Source organism: Microtus oregoni, unplaced genomic scaffold (genome assembly GCF_018167655.1).
Source record: "Microtus oregoni isolate MIOR12 unplaced genomic scaffold, Mior012 000046F_ref0000063, whole genome shotgun sequence".
Taxonomy (NCBI): Eukaryota; Metazoa; Chordata; class Mammalia; order Rodentia; family Cricetidae; genus Microtus; species Microtus oregoni.
This window is the reverse complement of record NW_024543220.1, coordinates 9,365,870-9,381,557: the sequence shown is the minus strand read 5'-3', so window position 1 is coordinate 9,381,557 and position 15,688 is coordinate 9,365,870. Positions and strand designations below refer to the sequence as shown.

The window sequence follows — 15,688 nt, the reverse complement described above, 5'->3', positions numbered from 1 at the left end:
TAGTCGAGATAAAGGAAACAGGTCAGGCAAGCTGGGGATCTAAGAAGTACAGAGACAGAGGCAGAAACTGGTAGACCAAACAGAACAAAGGATGGTTCAGAGACAGGGAGAAAAAAAACCAACAGAGGACAGGTGGACTAAGTAAGAGATCTAGGGGGTTAGCACACCTCCCTGAAATGCCACTTAGCCCTCCACTCCCTACCTGTAGTAGAGTAAACTTTGACACTTGAATCTTCTGTTTTCAGACAACTGCTTTGTAAAGATAATTAGTTCAAGGTCCAGAGAACCTTGCTCTACTTTATAGGAAGCAGGAACTCACAGTGTCTGTTTGCTCTTGAGAGACGGTGAGGTAGGACTGACCATCTGTTTTCTTCTCTTTACAATATTCCCCATTTCCTCTTCTCTGTTGTCAATTTACTTAACCCCCTCTTCATTTGTCCTTCTCTAGTCTTCCAATTGAGAGGCTCTATAGCCTCTGCTTCCTGTTTCATTTTCTCTTCCCAGTACTGGTGCCTGCCTCGGACTTCTGGGCTTTCACATATCAAATTAGCCTAGCTGCTCCATCATGGCAAACCTACAGCGGGTCAGCAAACTACTGGAGGATGTGACCTGCCCCATTTGCATAGAAATTCTACAGAATCCTGTCACCATTGACTGTGGGCACAACTTCTGCCTGCAATGCATCAATCAGAAAACTACAGCTACAGAAAACCCCCAATGTCCGCTTTGCAAACTCCCTGTGGATAAGAATGCATTCAAGCCCAATAAGCAGTTGGCTAGTCTTGCAGAGAAATTCCTAGCTATAGATCCTGCTGAGGTCCAATCAGAAGAAGAGCCAAGATGTCGGAAGCACAAAGAAAAGTTTCATTATTTCTGTGAGGAGGATGGAAAGTTCCTCTGCTTGGTGTGTCGTGACTCCAGGGACCACAAAACCCATGAAGTTACCGTGATAGATGAGGCTGCCCAGAAGTACAAGGTAGGCACCTGCCTCCTTCTCTGTCCCGAGCTCAGCAGAGTGGAACTCCCTGGGGACCTGGGAGCTGCTGCCTTTTCCATCTGGTTGGCACCAACTGCTGCAGTCTTAACACTTGAATTGGCAGTGTGCAGCTGGGCCCAGTGAGCTCAAAGACCCAGGTTCTGGGAAATACCAATCTGTAATCAAGGTAAGAATAATAATCAGAATAGTACTTTGGGGGCAGGGGAGATAATTCAGAGACTAAAGGCACTTGTCACCAAGTCTGAGGACTTGACTTTGACCCTCAGGATCACATAATACAAGGAGAAAATTGGGTTGATCCCTTAGAAAGAAATGGGGGGCTGCTAATAATGACATCAGTACCCTGGGATATCTTCCCTGCCTCCCTAGAGGCAGAACCTGACTGAAGCATCCTCTCTCTACAGATGCAGATTGAGACACAGCTCCAGGATTTGGGGCAAAAGGACAAGGAAATCATTAAAGAGAAAAAGGAAGGTGAAGGAGCAATCCAGGTGTTCAGGGTAAGAAATATTTACTCCAAACATGTCTAAGGAAGTTGAGCATCTCTGTTGAGGAAATGTCTGAGCACTCCTTATACACCAGGCTGGAACAAAGTCCTGCTGACAAGATGGCGAGGGCAGAGCAGAAGGTGTGGTGCCTGAGCCTTGCACCTGAGCTGTACAGACCTACCTGCCTGGGTGCTGCACCAGTGAACCAGGAGGGCTTCTGCTCCTCCACCCACAGCAGATTTGTAAGGACCACGTGCGCACACAGACACACACACACACACACACACTGGCTCACACAAGCCCCTTTTTACTAGAGACTGATTATACAGTAAGAAAAGATAAGAGACTATGACACCACCAAATGTCTCCACCTAATTTTGATTTTACTTTTTTTTTTTTTTTTTTTTATTTTTCGAGACAGGGTTTCTCCGTAGCTTTTGGTTCCTGTCCTGGAACTAGCTCTTGTAGACCAGGCTGGCTTCGAACTCACAGAGATCCGCCTGTCTCCGCCTCCCGAGTGCTGGGATTAAAGGCATGCGCCACCACCGCCTGGCATGATTTTACTTTTTTTTTTTTTTAAAGGTTTCTGCATTATTTTTATCTATGTGTATGTGTCTGTTTGAGTGAAAGTCATGTGTGTGCAAATCCTAGCAGAAACCGGAAGACCTGGAAATACAGATATTTGTGAGCTGCTCTTCATAGGTGCTGGGAACTGAATTCAGGTCCTCTGAAGAGCAGTAAGCATTCTTAACCCCTGCGTCATCTCTCCAGCTCCATCCATGGGAAATTCAGTATGAAGGCAGCTAAACTGAGAAGAGTTCTCTCTCTCTCTCTCTCTCTCTCTCTCTCTCGCTCTGTCTCTCTCTTTTCTCTTTCCTTCTCTTTCTTCATTTGTGTATGTTCTTCCCCATTGACTTTTAAGAATATTTTGTTTACTTATTTTTAGATTTAATTTTATGTGAATGAATGTTTTGCCTCCATGTATGTATGTATACCAGGTGCATGTCTGGTACCCATGGAGATCAGAGACGGCACTGGATCCCTGGAACTGGAATGAGGATGGTTGTGAGCAACCATGTGAGCTCTGGGAATTGAATCAGAGTCCTTCGCAAGAGCAACAATGTTCCTTACTGAGCCATATCTCCAGCTCCTAGACACAGTATCATATGTAGCACAAACTAGAAATTGTTATACAGAAAAAGGACAGCCTTCATCATCTGACCCTTTTGTCTTTCCCCCAGTACTGGAATTACAGGGCTATAACAGCATTCCCAGACTATGCAGTGCTGAGAATGGAATCCAGGACCACACACATGCTAAGCAAGCACCCTGTCAACTGAACTACAACCTTATCCTGGGTTTTCTATGGCGGTGTTGTTTGTTTGTTGAGAGCATGGCCCAAGTAGTCCAGGCTGGCCTTGAATGGAGACTGGCCTTGGCTTCCTGCATCTCCTGTCTGCACTCCCAGTGCTAAGATTTCTTAGTTGTGCATCTGGCTGATGTCCTTGAAGGTATAAAAAAAGTCATTGAGCCTAAATCCTTGAACACAGAAAGTGCTTTGATCTCCTTGTCCCTCCCCCTTTCCCACAGGTAAGCTCCAGCAAGCTGTTTTTAACCGGTCTCAGAACAATCTTTACATACTCCTAAAGAGTGAATGGTGTCAGATGGTGCATGCCCTTGATTCCAGCACTTAGGAGGCAGACACAGGTTGATCTCTATGAATACAAGACTAATCTGTTGCTCTGAATGAATTCCTGACTATCCAGAACTACATAGGGAGACTTTGCCTGCAATTAGTTAATTGATTGATTGGTTGGTTGATTGATTTAAAAGTGAATGATGGACTTAAAGGAAGCTTGGAGGTTCTCTCTCATTCCTCCCTCATCTCTGCATCCCTTCCCTTACCCCCAGGCCCAGGTACATCTAGAGAGACTAAAGATCCTTGAGGAATTTAAACATGTGCGCCAGAGACTGGAAGAGGAAGAGAGATTCCTCCTGTCCAGGCTGAGCTGGCTGGAGCAGCAGGGAGTCAAGCAGATAGAAGAGTATGTCACTGTCACAGAGGGACAGCTGACCACCCTCAGAGACCTCACAAGGTCCCTGAAAAATAGGCTACAAGCGCCATCCATGGAGCTACTGAAGGTCAGTCCATTGGCAACAGACTCTCTCTCTCTCTGAAAGATACTTAAATATCTGTATTATGCTGTGGCCTAACAGCTCCTAATATCTGACTCCTCCATGTTCTTTGACCCCTGAAATGAAATTTTGAGAAACTCCTATCACTCCCTGAAAGGACATCAATGTCAGATACTTTCCTTTCTTTGGGGATTTGCCTGAGGCTCCAGTCGACCCCATCATAAGAATCCATGAGGCTTACCTTTCTTACTTTAAGCTATTGCTTTTGATAAAGACCTTCCTGTCTAGGTTTCAAAGGGAAGCCTGTAGCTCCTCCAAGGCTCCATTTGTATTGTCTCAGACATAATGTACTGTTCCTCTCTAATGCTCTTCTACCCCAAGCCCCAGTGCTCACCAGGCCCTTCCTCCTAATAAGCCTCCTGTATGAGGTGTGGTTTATTAATTTTTATTGCCTTCCTGAACTAATCCACCAACTGCAGCCCTGCCTCACCTAACCAGCTGTTCTCAACCTGTGGGTCTCCATCCCTCTGGGAGATCTGCCAACCCTTTCACAGGGGCCACCTAAGACCATCAGAAAATATCAGACACTTACATTCCAATTCATGATAGTAGCAAATTTACAGTTATGATGTAGCAACAGAAACAATTTTATGGTTGGAGGTCACCACAACATGAGGAACTGTATTGTACGTGAGCAGTATTAAGAAGGTTGAGAACCACTGACCTAACCAAATCTCCTCTCAAAACTCAGGACACTTAGGCAAGAGGTTGTTGCTAGTCCAAGGCTAACAGGATCAAAGATCAAGACACTATCTCAAACAGCTGGGCGTGGTGTTTCACCTCTGTAATCTAGCACTCCAGAGTAAGAGGCTTCCCTGGACCACTAGAGTTCAAGGCCAGCCTGGACACACACACACACACACACACACACACACACACACACACACACACACGCGCGAAACGAAAAAAGAGAGGAAAAGAAAAAGAAAAAGAAAAACATCTAGAGCTTTTTGATCTTGTTCTTTGAGGTAGGATCTCATGCAGCCCAGGCAGCCTGGCTGTTATAAGAAAAAGGTCATGTGACCAAGGGTACCACTGAATTACTGATCTCCCCATCCCCTTTCATGTGCCCCTACACCCAGCTCAGAGTTTAGAATTGTAATGTGGACACATGTGTTTCTTTAAAGCATCTCCCAGACTCAATGTGCAAAGGCGCTTGCTTGCCACCAATCCCAAGACCCACACGGTGGAAGAATGGGGCCAATTCCCACAAGCTTTCCTCTGACCTCCTTTGTAACTTCAGACCTAGATCTGATCACTCTGGCCTTGTAGGGTACCTGCATTCTCATTTACATGGCCACACACAGACAACATATATACACAAATTAAAAACAATAAAAATAGGGCAGGAGAGATAGATCATTGGTTAAGAGCGCTGTCTTAGATTTAAAAGAGTAAAAATTAATTGGTGGGGAGGACTGAGGTGTTAGTGCATTCCTGTCCTCTCAGCGCTCACAGTCAGACACAGAAGATTCGGTAGTTCAGGACTGTTCTTGGCTACACAGAGAATTCGAGCCCAGCCTGAGATACATTCAACTGTCTCAGATAAAAACAAACAAACAAACCAAGAGGGAGGAATAATAGGACACCCAAGTGCCAGGACTAACACACCTGGTTTCTGTTTTGTTTTTGTTTTTTCTTTAAAGAACCACGGACAGCCACTCCACCTTTGTCCTAACACTGCCAAGTTGAGCTCCCTGGTTCTGTATCAGAGGCAACACCCATCTCCCAAATGTCACTCTTTCTTCTCTCCTCACTCTGTGTCTCCTGAGGTTTAAACACTATCCCAACTATACCAGGAGTTTTGGGAGTAGCAGTTCAGAATGAATTGGGGGAAAAGAGAAAAGAACAAAGACAGCCAGCCAGAGACAGCAGAGACAGAAAGACAGAGAGAGAAAACAGAGGGTGGAAAACTGGGGTGTTCTCACTCTGCCTCCAGCTGAGTCTGAACCCCTTCTTGGTGCCTATGACTCAGGCAAGCTCTGACATTGTTCTCTCTTTCTCTTCCAGGGCGTCAAAGACATCTTGGGCAGGTATGATGGGCATCCCAAGTGCACTGTGCTTTCTGTTTCACTCATACATACAACATTCAACATATATCTGAATATGTTCATGTCCTCGAATAACTTGGCTATAAGCTCTTAAGGCTGCATGTGGGGAAGACCAAGCTGGCCACAGTAGCATGTAGTCTGCTGGGCACAGCTCTTTTCACCAACACCCAGCTTTAGAGCAGCTGCACTCCCCTCCCATATTCCTCTTGGTCAATGGGTGATCCCTGGTTTTCCCACTCAACCTCCCTAATCCCTATCCATTCTCCCTTTTCTGATCCATCTCCCATCTTCATTTCCATATTTTCGTGGGTTTGATCTGTAGTAGGAAGCCATTTGTTTGTTTTCCTGCCTGCCTAGACTTCAGAAATAATCACACAGAAACTACGTTACTTAAATTACTGCTTGACCAATCACTTAAGTGTATTGCTAGCTAGCGCCTACATCTAGTATTAACCCATTTCCAGTATTTTATATTTTACCATGAAGCTTGTGGCCTATCAGCAATGTTCTGGCACGTCTGCCTCAGGCAGTGGACCCATGGTTTCTCCTTGACTCAGCCTCTTTTTCCCAGCATTCAGTTTAGTTTTCCTTGCCTAAAACTACCTTGCCCTATCAATAGGCCAAGGCAGTTTCTTTATTCATCAATGGTAATCACAGCATACAGATGGGACCCCCACTTCACCTCCCCTTTTCTGTTTAAATAAAAGGAAAGGTTTTAACTTTAACATAGTAAAATTAAATAATACAAAACAGGTATCAAGTAAGAATTAGAGCTACAATATTTATAGCTACTTTATTTTTATCATAACTAAGTAAAACTATATTTATAACTATCCATTTTTCTCCATCAAAGATTCCAGAAGGATATAATATTACCTAAGTAAATAGGAAATGCATTGTAAGCAACTCCCAAATCTCTAGAATTGACAGAGACATCTCGCTGCTTGGACAGTCACCCAAAGTTCTTCTGTAACCTTGGGGCAACCATCTTTAGCCTACTGGTCCATAGTATCCAGCAGACTTTTCATGAAGCAGGAAATTTCAAAGGCATTTTCTCCCATATTGGAAGTTTATCAGTCACTTTCTTCTGTGTCCTGCAGAATGTCTAGCAGACTTTTCCATGAAATGGAAACCCCCGAAGGATGATCTCACCTATGCAAGTTCAGCAGTAATTTCTCTGTGGACCCTGCATGTCTAGTTCATACAGCATAGCATCAGGCAAAGCAGTTTCTTGCCCAAATGGTTCACCAATGCCATAAGGAACCTCTTCAGTACCCATCTTCCTCTTGAAGTAATTGGTGCTTCCAGGAGCAGATATGTCTCATGAAAAGTCTAACTTGTCATATAAAGTCTAAATTCTTGAAACATTTTAAATGCCATATTATAAAGGTCTCTGAAAGATTTGAAGAATACCTATTTAACTGAAATATATCCCTATATATTTAACTAACATAACTACAAGCATGGCTATTATAAATGATTATCTATTAACCTATATTTCTTAGTTATACATAACATTTTTTAAATGAGCTGCACAAACATAATACCTTAATCAAGAACAGAAGTAAAGATATAACAAAATTGACCTTAAACTTATATCAATAAACCATGATCTGTTGCAAGGAGCTGCTTGTTCAACCTGGTCACCCAGAACAGAAATAATCACACAGAAACTATATTAATTAAAATACTGCTTGGTCCATTAGCTCTAACTTCTTATTGGCTAACTTTTACATCTTAGTTTAACCCATTTCTATTAATCTGTGTATTGCCACATGGCAGTGGCTTACTGGCTAAATTTCGGCAGCAAATCTTATCTGGCAGTGGCTCCATGGCAGCTTTCTGACTCCGCCCTCCTTCCTCCTAGCATTCAGTCCTGTCCTCTCTGCCTACCTAAGTTCTGCCCTATCAGGCCAAGGCAGCTTCTTTATTGATTAACCAATACAAGCAACACATAGAAGGAAGGACCTTCTATATCAAAGATCCATATCAACACAAATCTCTATAGCATATCGCCCTTTAAATGTAAAGAAACGTTTATAAACAATATTTTGGAGTTTCAGCATAGTTCTTTCCAAATTGCTTCCTGCTTTTTGTTGGGCTAAGTATTTTGGGAGAAGTTTGTGGGAACCTCTTAGGTGGTCCATCAAACCACATTTGTCTGGAAACAATCCACAGGCTCTCATCCTCTATCGAAACAAAGAAGAACCTCTTTCCCAAAGCAACAAATACTTAGACCCAAATTCTGAAGTCAAGATATCTTTATGTTGGCTTAATTTAGCATCCATACAATGAAATTTACTTAGCTCCCTTAGAGTAAAAAAATTCAAAGAAAACACAATAATATACATAATCCAGACCCTATGTGTATATTCCATCTTTACATGTCTTATTTTCTTACTCTATTACTTTTTAATATTTATTTTATTATATTTACTCTTTTAATCAGTGGCAGTCTGTACTCTGGCTCTTTAAAGACTGTCTTTTATTGTTTTTTTTATAAACCATTTACTTCTCTTTTTATAACTCTCTATACTCTTTTTCTTCTCTCTCTCAAGGCTACATATATTTTTAAACACACTGTGTCTCATTTAGAGGTCGTCTATGTCTGAATCTGTCCTTATTGAATACCTGCAATCCTTTTTTGAATAGGATGACTTCTCAAAATGCCAAGTGCTTCTTAAAAACCTAAGCAGCAGTATTGCTAGGACAAACAGGACCCTGCCTACTTGCTCTGCCCAGTCGAATATGGTGGAAGTCCTTCAATGCCTCTGAGACTGCTGGGTGGGAACCACACTCACCACCTCAACTCTGATAACCAGTTGGCCCATGCTGCCACCACGTAACTTGCAGCACACTGCCCACAAACCCTACTTAAGTGCTCAGCCTCCTGAAAGAGCCAGGGTTCATGCTGGCAGCATGGCCCACAAAGCTACCATTTGAAAACTGCACAGCTTTTTTTTTATGCTATTGCTGAATCAGGAAGACCTCTCTTAAAGGAGATGCGTAATGCCATTAGCAAAATGCTGATTACCAAGAAGCCATGCTTAACTCTGTTCTTTTGTGTCTAAAATTACTTTTTAAGCTCTCTCAGGTTTTATGTGGATTAAAATGGCACAAGTTGAGCACCAATTTGTTGTATTGATGCCGCTCTTTTGTTCCGGGCTGCTCAGATTCCTGAAATAATCACACAAAAGAGCAATATTTTCTTTCCCATCTCCACTCCCCTCCCACATTCCTCTTCACCAAGGGGGTAAATGCTGGGTTTTCTACTCTACCTCCTACTTCCTGTCCATCCTCTCTTCTCTGATCCATCTCCCATCTTCTTTTTGACATTTTCTTACATCTGATCTCATTCAGCCCTGCACTCCTGTCCTGGACCCCTTGCTGTGGGACAATGGTCTTATATCCTGCAAAGTTTTATCAGTTGTACTAGTTTAATAAAATGCTGATTGGCCAGTAGTCAGTCAGGAAGTATAGGCGGGGCAACCAGGCAGGAAGTATAGGCAGGGCAACCAAGCAGGAAGTATAGGCAGGGCAACCAGGAAGGAAGTATAGGCAGGGTAACCAGGCAGGAAGTATAGGCAGGGCAACCAGGCAGGAAGTATAGGCAGGGCAACCAGGCAGGAAGTATAGGCAGGGTAACCAGGCAGGAAGTATAGGGAGGGCAACCAGGCAGGAAGTATAGGCAGGGCAACAAGGCAGGAAGTATAGGCAGGACAACCAGGCAGGAAGTATAGGCAGGGTAACCAGGCAGGAAGTATAGGCAGGGTAACCAGGCAGGAAGTATAGGCAGGGCAACCAGGAAGGAAGTATAGGCAGGGTAACCAGGCAGGAAGTATAGGCAGGGCAACCAGGAAGGAAGTATAGGCAGGGTAACCAGGCAGGAAGTATAGGCAGGGTAACCAGGCAGGAAGTATAGGCAGGGCAACCAGGCAGGAAGTATAGGGAGGGCAACCAGGCAGGAAGTATAGGCAGGGCAACCAGGCAGGAAGTATAGGCAGGACAACCAGGCAGGAAGTATAGGCAGGGTAACCAGGCAGGAAGTATAGGCAGGGTAACCAGGCAGGAAGTATAGGCAGGGCAACCAGGAAGGAAGTATAGGCAGGGTAACCAGGCAGGAAGTATAGGCAGGGTAACCAGGAAGGAAGTATAGGCAGGGCAACGAGAACAGAATTCTGGAGGAGGAAAGGTGCACTCTGTAGTCATCACCCAGACACAGAGGAAGAAGATGAGAATGCCTTGCTGATGAAAGGTACCAAGCCATGTGGCTAACACAGACAAGAATTATGGGTTAATATAAGTTATAAGAGTTAATAAGAAGCCTAAGCTAATAGGCCAACCAGTTTATGATTAATATAGACCTCTGTGTGTTTCTTTGGGACTGAAAGACTGCAGGACCAGGCAGAACAGAAACCTCTGTCAATACCCCCCGAACTCAGCTCCCTGGCTCTAGACTGTATTTATCACTCTGCCTCCTCACCAGGAACCATCTCCCAGGTCCTTCCTGCCCACACTCTATCTCTGAACTTACCACTCAGATCAACATATCTTCACAGGGGTAAAGAATTTCAGTTTCACAACCCAACCCCAGTTCCTATGAACCTGGAGAAGAAAATCAATGAAGCGAAAGCAAGACACGAGTCCATCATAGAAAGCCTGAAGGAATTAACAGGTAAGATGTGACTGCCACTTCCTGTGCTTACCTGGTTGGGATTCAGTACATCACCCCAGATACTGCCTGACACCTCTGGTGCCAGCCCCTGAGCCTTTCAGAACCCAGGCTGAAAGCTGAGTACCTTCAAAGAACCATTATGCAGAAATTTCTCATGCTGTGTTGTATCAGGTTTAGTGCTGAGGATAGATTGCGGGACTTCATGCTTGCTTGACAAGCACTCTGCTATCTGAGCTACATCTCCAGAGTCAAAACACCTCTGAGCTCAAAAATTTTCCTTGTTTACTAGATGGTGAAAATGGGACTACAAGTATGTTCCCAATTTGGTTGTTACTTATCACATGTACCCCTGGGCATCAAAACACAGCATTCACACATAGTGTAAGTAAAGAATACACATTGACTCTGAAAGACTTAATATTGAAATAGAGCATAAAATATAGCAGTGAAAACAAAAGCAAACAAAAATATTGTCCAGGGTAGTCTCTTCTGGAAGACCACAGTGATCTTCTGAGTAGCTGGGTCTCCAGCATAAGCACTGTGCCCAGGTAGCACTCAACCTTTATTGGACATGCTAAAATGGCAGTATATTTTAACATTCTGAGCTAAATAAACATATTATTAAATTCATTTTACTCATTTTTAAAAAGTTTTATTTATTTTATTTGTATGGGTGTTGTGTGCATGTATTTTGTATATGCCTGGTGTCCATGGAGGTCAGAAGAGGGTGCCAGTGCCCTGGGACTGAAGTTTCAGTGGATTCTGAGAACTGAACTGGGTCCCTGGTACTGTTAACCACTGAGGCCTCTTTCCAGTTCCCTTTTCCTTTCCTTTTGAGACACTGAAACTCACTATGTGCTGTGGACTAAAAGTTGTCATCCTCCTGTGTCGGCTTCCCTAGTGTCAGCATGCCCTGGTCTTTTAGGGTTCCAAAATAGCATCTAGAAAAGCCCAGATTCAGTGGCTTATGCTTGTGTCCCCAATACTTCTGTTCTGGACTGGGCTGTACTGCAGAGCCACATCAGGGAGACCCTAGGGCAGCTCTCCCTGTTGGCTGCCTTCTTGGTCCACTGAGACTATGAGAGAAATCCCAGTACCACCTCTTCCCGCATCAGCAATCAGTGCCTTACTGTGTGGTCTTTGTTGCTTGCTTAACCTCTGTGGACTCTCCATCTCCTTCACTCTCTCCTCACAGACAACCTGAACACTGAAGGGAAGGAAGATAAAAGCACATTCCTGAACAGCCTGGATGAAAAGGACAAGGAGAACTGTAAGTGTGTGCATACACTGCTGTTTGGGGAAAGTGAAGAATACAAAATCTCTCTTCAATGGGAGATTGAGGGTGGAAGGTCCAATGTGTGTGAACATCAATGAAAAAAAAGCCTATAGAATTGTTTTATTATTTTACATTTAGGTAATCATATTGAAACCTCCACTAATTAAGAAATGTTCATAATGAATGGAAATTTATAGATTTATTCCTTCATTGCACAAAGCTCAGGTGGAGGTAGCTCAATCTGTAGCTGGAGCTGGCCTAAAGGCCTAGTTAACCCAGCAGAGCTGATGAGTTGAGACTCACAGGGACAATACCTGCAATGGTGTCATCTGATTGGTTCAGCTTTGAGGGTAGTTAGAATAAAAGCCAGGATCAGCCGCTCATCCCCAATGTGACTTTGAATTTATAAACACTTGTTATTAACCTATAATTTGTTTTCTCTCTCAAATCTTAGGGCACCTGTTACAGAAGAATAACTCAGATTTGCCCACCTCAGGTAGGATTCTGGCTTGACACACAGGTCTTTCTTGTTTGCCATATGGGAACCAGAAAATCTGGAAATGGAGAAGACATATCTTCATTGTTAGAAGATCCAAATTGTCCAGGGTGTTATGACCTTGATTCAAGGCCTCTGTATGAAATGATTCTACTACCACAAGGACTGGGGGAGCTTCCCTCCGCACCCACAGAGAAGAACCTCATAAAACCATGGCCTAAGTTTGAGGCCTGGGGATGGAGAGTGGGGAGAGGTACTGGAGAGGGGGTGTAGGGAGCATGGGCATGGTATACCACATCTATAATTCCAGCACTAGAGAGGTGCAGTTTGAAAGATGAGAAGTTCAAGATCGTCCTTAGATACACAGAAAATTTCAGCCCTGCTTGATTTATATGAGATCCCCTTCTCAGAAAACAAAAAGAAACAGGCAGGAGTCTTCTCTGAAGACAGGGACTGGAATTTGAAGGAGAAATTCTCCCTCTAGCTACATCATGAGAAGCTCAAAAGCAGGGTGCTGGAGGACTTGCCCTGAAACTATTCCTCTTCACTCTTCTTTATCTTCCCACAGTACCTATGACCCTGGACTCCACTTCAGCTGACCCAAACCTCACCTTTTCTGAGGATCTAAAGAAAGCAAGCTTGTATCTCGTTGACGGCACATTGAATACTCAGGCAAAACCTCGACAATTCTATCCTTTCCACTGTGTGAGGGGCTCCTCAGGCCTCTCCTCAGGTCGTGTGTTGTGGGAGGTGGAAATCCAGGGACCCCCAGGTAGGGTTGGCATAGTGGGCGTGGTCGCCGAGTTGCCTCGGGGGTCCCAGATTCAGAACTCTGAGTCATGCTGCTTGTGGGCATTGCGGATCTCGTCCTCTGGATGTCAGCCAATCACCAACTGCAGTATCCAGGAGAATCTGCCAATCTGTCTTAGGAAAGTGGGCGTCTATGTGGATTATGACCGTGGAGATATCGTCTTCTATGATGCCATTACTAACAAACATGTGTACACCTTCCAAACTTCCTTTGACAGACAGGTCTTCCCCCTTTATGGGCTCCTAAAGGCCCGCAGCTCTATCACCCTGAGCCTCTAGGACTGTACCCCTGTGGGTCCCTCAGTCTCTTCCCCACTCCTCCCTCATGATTGAATGAGATGCAAGTGGAAGGAGTGAAGCTTGGCCCTGCTCGGGCTTACTACACACCCCACACACTGTACACACCCCACACACTCCACACACACTCCACACCTTACACACACTACACACCCAACACACTATATACACCTTACACACACTACACACCCCACACACTGTACACACCCTACACACTCCACACACACTCCACACCTTACACACACTACACACCCAACACACTATATACACCTTACACACACTACACACCCCACACACTGTACACACCCCACACACTCCACACACACTCCACACCTTACACACACTACACACCCAACACACTATATACACCTTACACACACTACACACCCCACACACTGTACACACCCTACACACTCCACACACACTCCACACCTTACACACACTACACACCCAACACACTATATACACCTTACACACACTACACACCCCACACACTGTACACATCCTACACACCCCACGTACCCTATTCTCACTACACACACTACACACCCCACATACAGCACACCTTACACACTCCACACACTACACATCTTACACACACTACACACCCTACACACACTACACACCCTACACATAGTACACCCTACACACACTACACACCCACAGACTCTACACACCCTACACAAACTACACACCCCACACACCCTACACACACTACATACCCCACAAACTCTACACAGCCTACACACACTACATACCTCAAATACCCTACACACCCTATATACCCCACACACACTACACACCGTACATACCCCACACACCCTACACAACCCACACACCCTACACACATTACACACACTACACACACCACATAACCTACAAACCATACACATGCTTCTTTCCATGAAAAAAGAAGACAGTAGACTCTCCAGATACTAACCACAAGGCTTTTCATTACTGCCCTTCATATTATGACAGGATTGGAAGTGGCCACACTTCATCAACAACCCATTGGAAAATATCTGGCCACTTTCTGCTTGAGACATGTACTCACTCATAAGTGAGTTTTAAACATAAAGCAAACAAAACCAGCCTACAAGTCACAATCCCAGAGAACCTACACAACAATGAGACACGGGGCTGGAGAGATGGCTCAAAGGTTAAGAGCATTGCCTGCTCTTCCAAAGGTCCTGAGTTCAATTCCCAGCACCCACATGGTGGCTCACAACCATCTGTAAAGGGGTCTGGTGCCCTCTTCTGGACTGCAGGCATATACACAGACAGAATATTGTATACATAATAAATAATAAATAAGAAAAAAAAAACAACAATGAGACACTAAGAGAGATAAACACGGATCTAATCTACATGGGAAGTAGAAAAAGACAAGATCTCCTGAGTAAATTGGGAGCATGGGGACCTTGGAAGAAGGTTTAAGGGGAGAGAAGAGGAAGAGAGGGGAGAAGAGAGAACTGTAGAGCTCAATAAAAATCAGTTTAAAAAAAGAATTTTTGCTTCCTAAGGATGGTCAAGATGGGGGAAAGAGAGGGAGACCAAGGAAAGAAATATCTTGATTGAGGGGACCATTATGGGGCTAGCAAGAAACCTAGCACTAGAGAAATTACCAGGAATCAACAAGGATGATCTCCACTAAGCAATAGTGGAGAGGATGCCTGACCTGGCCTAGCCCTGTAGTCAGATTGATGACTGTCTTAAATGTCACCATAGAACCTTCATCCAGCAACAGATGGAAGCAGATACAGTGAACCACAGTGGAGTACTGGGCTGAGCTCTCAAGTCCAGTCCAGGGAGAGATGAGTGAGAATATGACCAAAGAGGTCAAGACCATGATGGGGATACCCACCGAAACAGCTTACCTGAGGTAATGAAAGCTTTCCAATCTGGTCTGACAGTGAGGGAACCAGCATAGGACCAAACTAGGCTCTCTGAATGTGGGTGACAGATGTATGACTGGGGCAGACTGTGGGGTCACTGGCAGTGGTACCAGGAGTTATCCCTACTGCTTTTTCTGGCTTTTTGGAACTCATTCTCTCTGGAGAGATATCTTGCTCAGCCTAGATATTATGGGCAGGGCCATGGACCTGCCTCAAAGCAATGTGCTAGACTTTGTTGACTCCTGGTGGGAAGATTTAATCTCTCTGGGGAGTGGAAGTGGGATGTGTAGGGGGAAGGTGGAGGAAGCAGAAAAAGGGAGGGAATGGGAAATGGATTTGGCATGTAAAATGAGAAAAGGCTGTTTTAAAAAAATAAATTAAAATCAAAACAACAACAATGAAAAGAATTTCAGTTTCCTAATTCCTTTTCTGATACAGAAACTGTGTGTCTAGGGAATTTGATTCTCCTAAGGACCACATCACACTCCTTCCTGCTGCAGTGAAGTG

The 15,688-nt window shown here is 44.3% G+C and overlaps 1 protein-coding gene across 1 annotated transcript; it reads left to right on the top strand.

Moving 5' to 3' along the window:
- The first annotated feature begins 565 nt into the window (after nt 1-565).
- LOC121435471 (E3 ubiquitin-protein ligase TRIM31-like) lies at nt 566-13,404 on the top strand. Its single transcript, XM_041634835.1, has 8 exons — nt 566-976; nt 1,402-1,497; nt 3,397-3,627; nt 5,692-5,714; nt 10,292-10,407; nt 11,603-11,677; nt 12,138-12,179; nt 12,748-13,404. The coding sequence occupies exons 1-8, from the start codon at nt 566-568 to the stop codon at nt 13,266-13,268; spliced, it is 1,515 nt and encodes a 504-aa protein (XP_041490769.1). The 3' UTR covers nt 13,269-13,404.
- Nucleotides 13,405-15,688: the final 2,284 nt, after the last annotated feature.

Coding starts and splice junctions, on each gene's coding strand:
- LOC121435471 (XM_041634835.1), top strand. CDS start 566: ATGGCAAACCTACAGCGGGTCAGCAAACTACTGGAGGATGTGACCTGC. Junction 1,498..3,396: donor GAGCAATCCAGGTGTTCAGG/GTAAGAAATATT, acceptor CCTTACCCCCAG/GCCCAGGTACATCTAGAGAG. Junction 11,678..12,137: donor TGAAAAGGACAAGGAGAACT/GTAAGTGTGTGC, acceptor CTCAAATCTTAG/GGCACCTGTTACAGAAGAAT.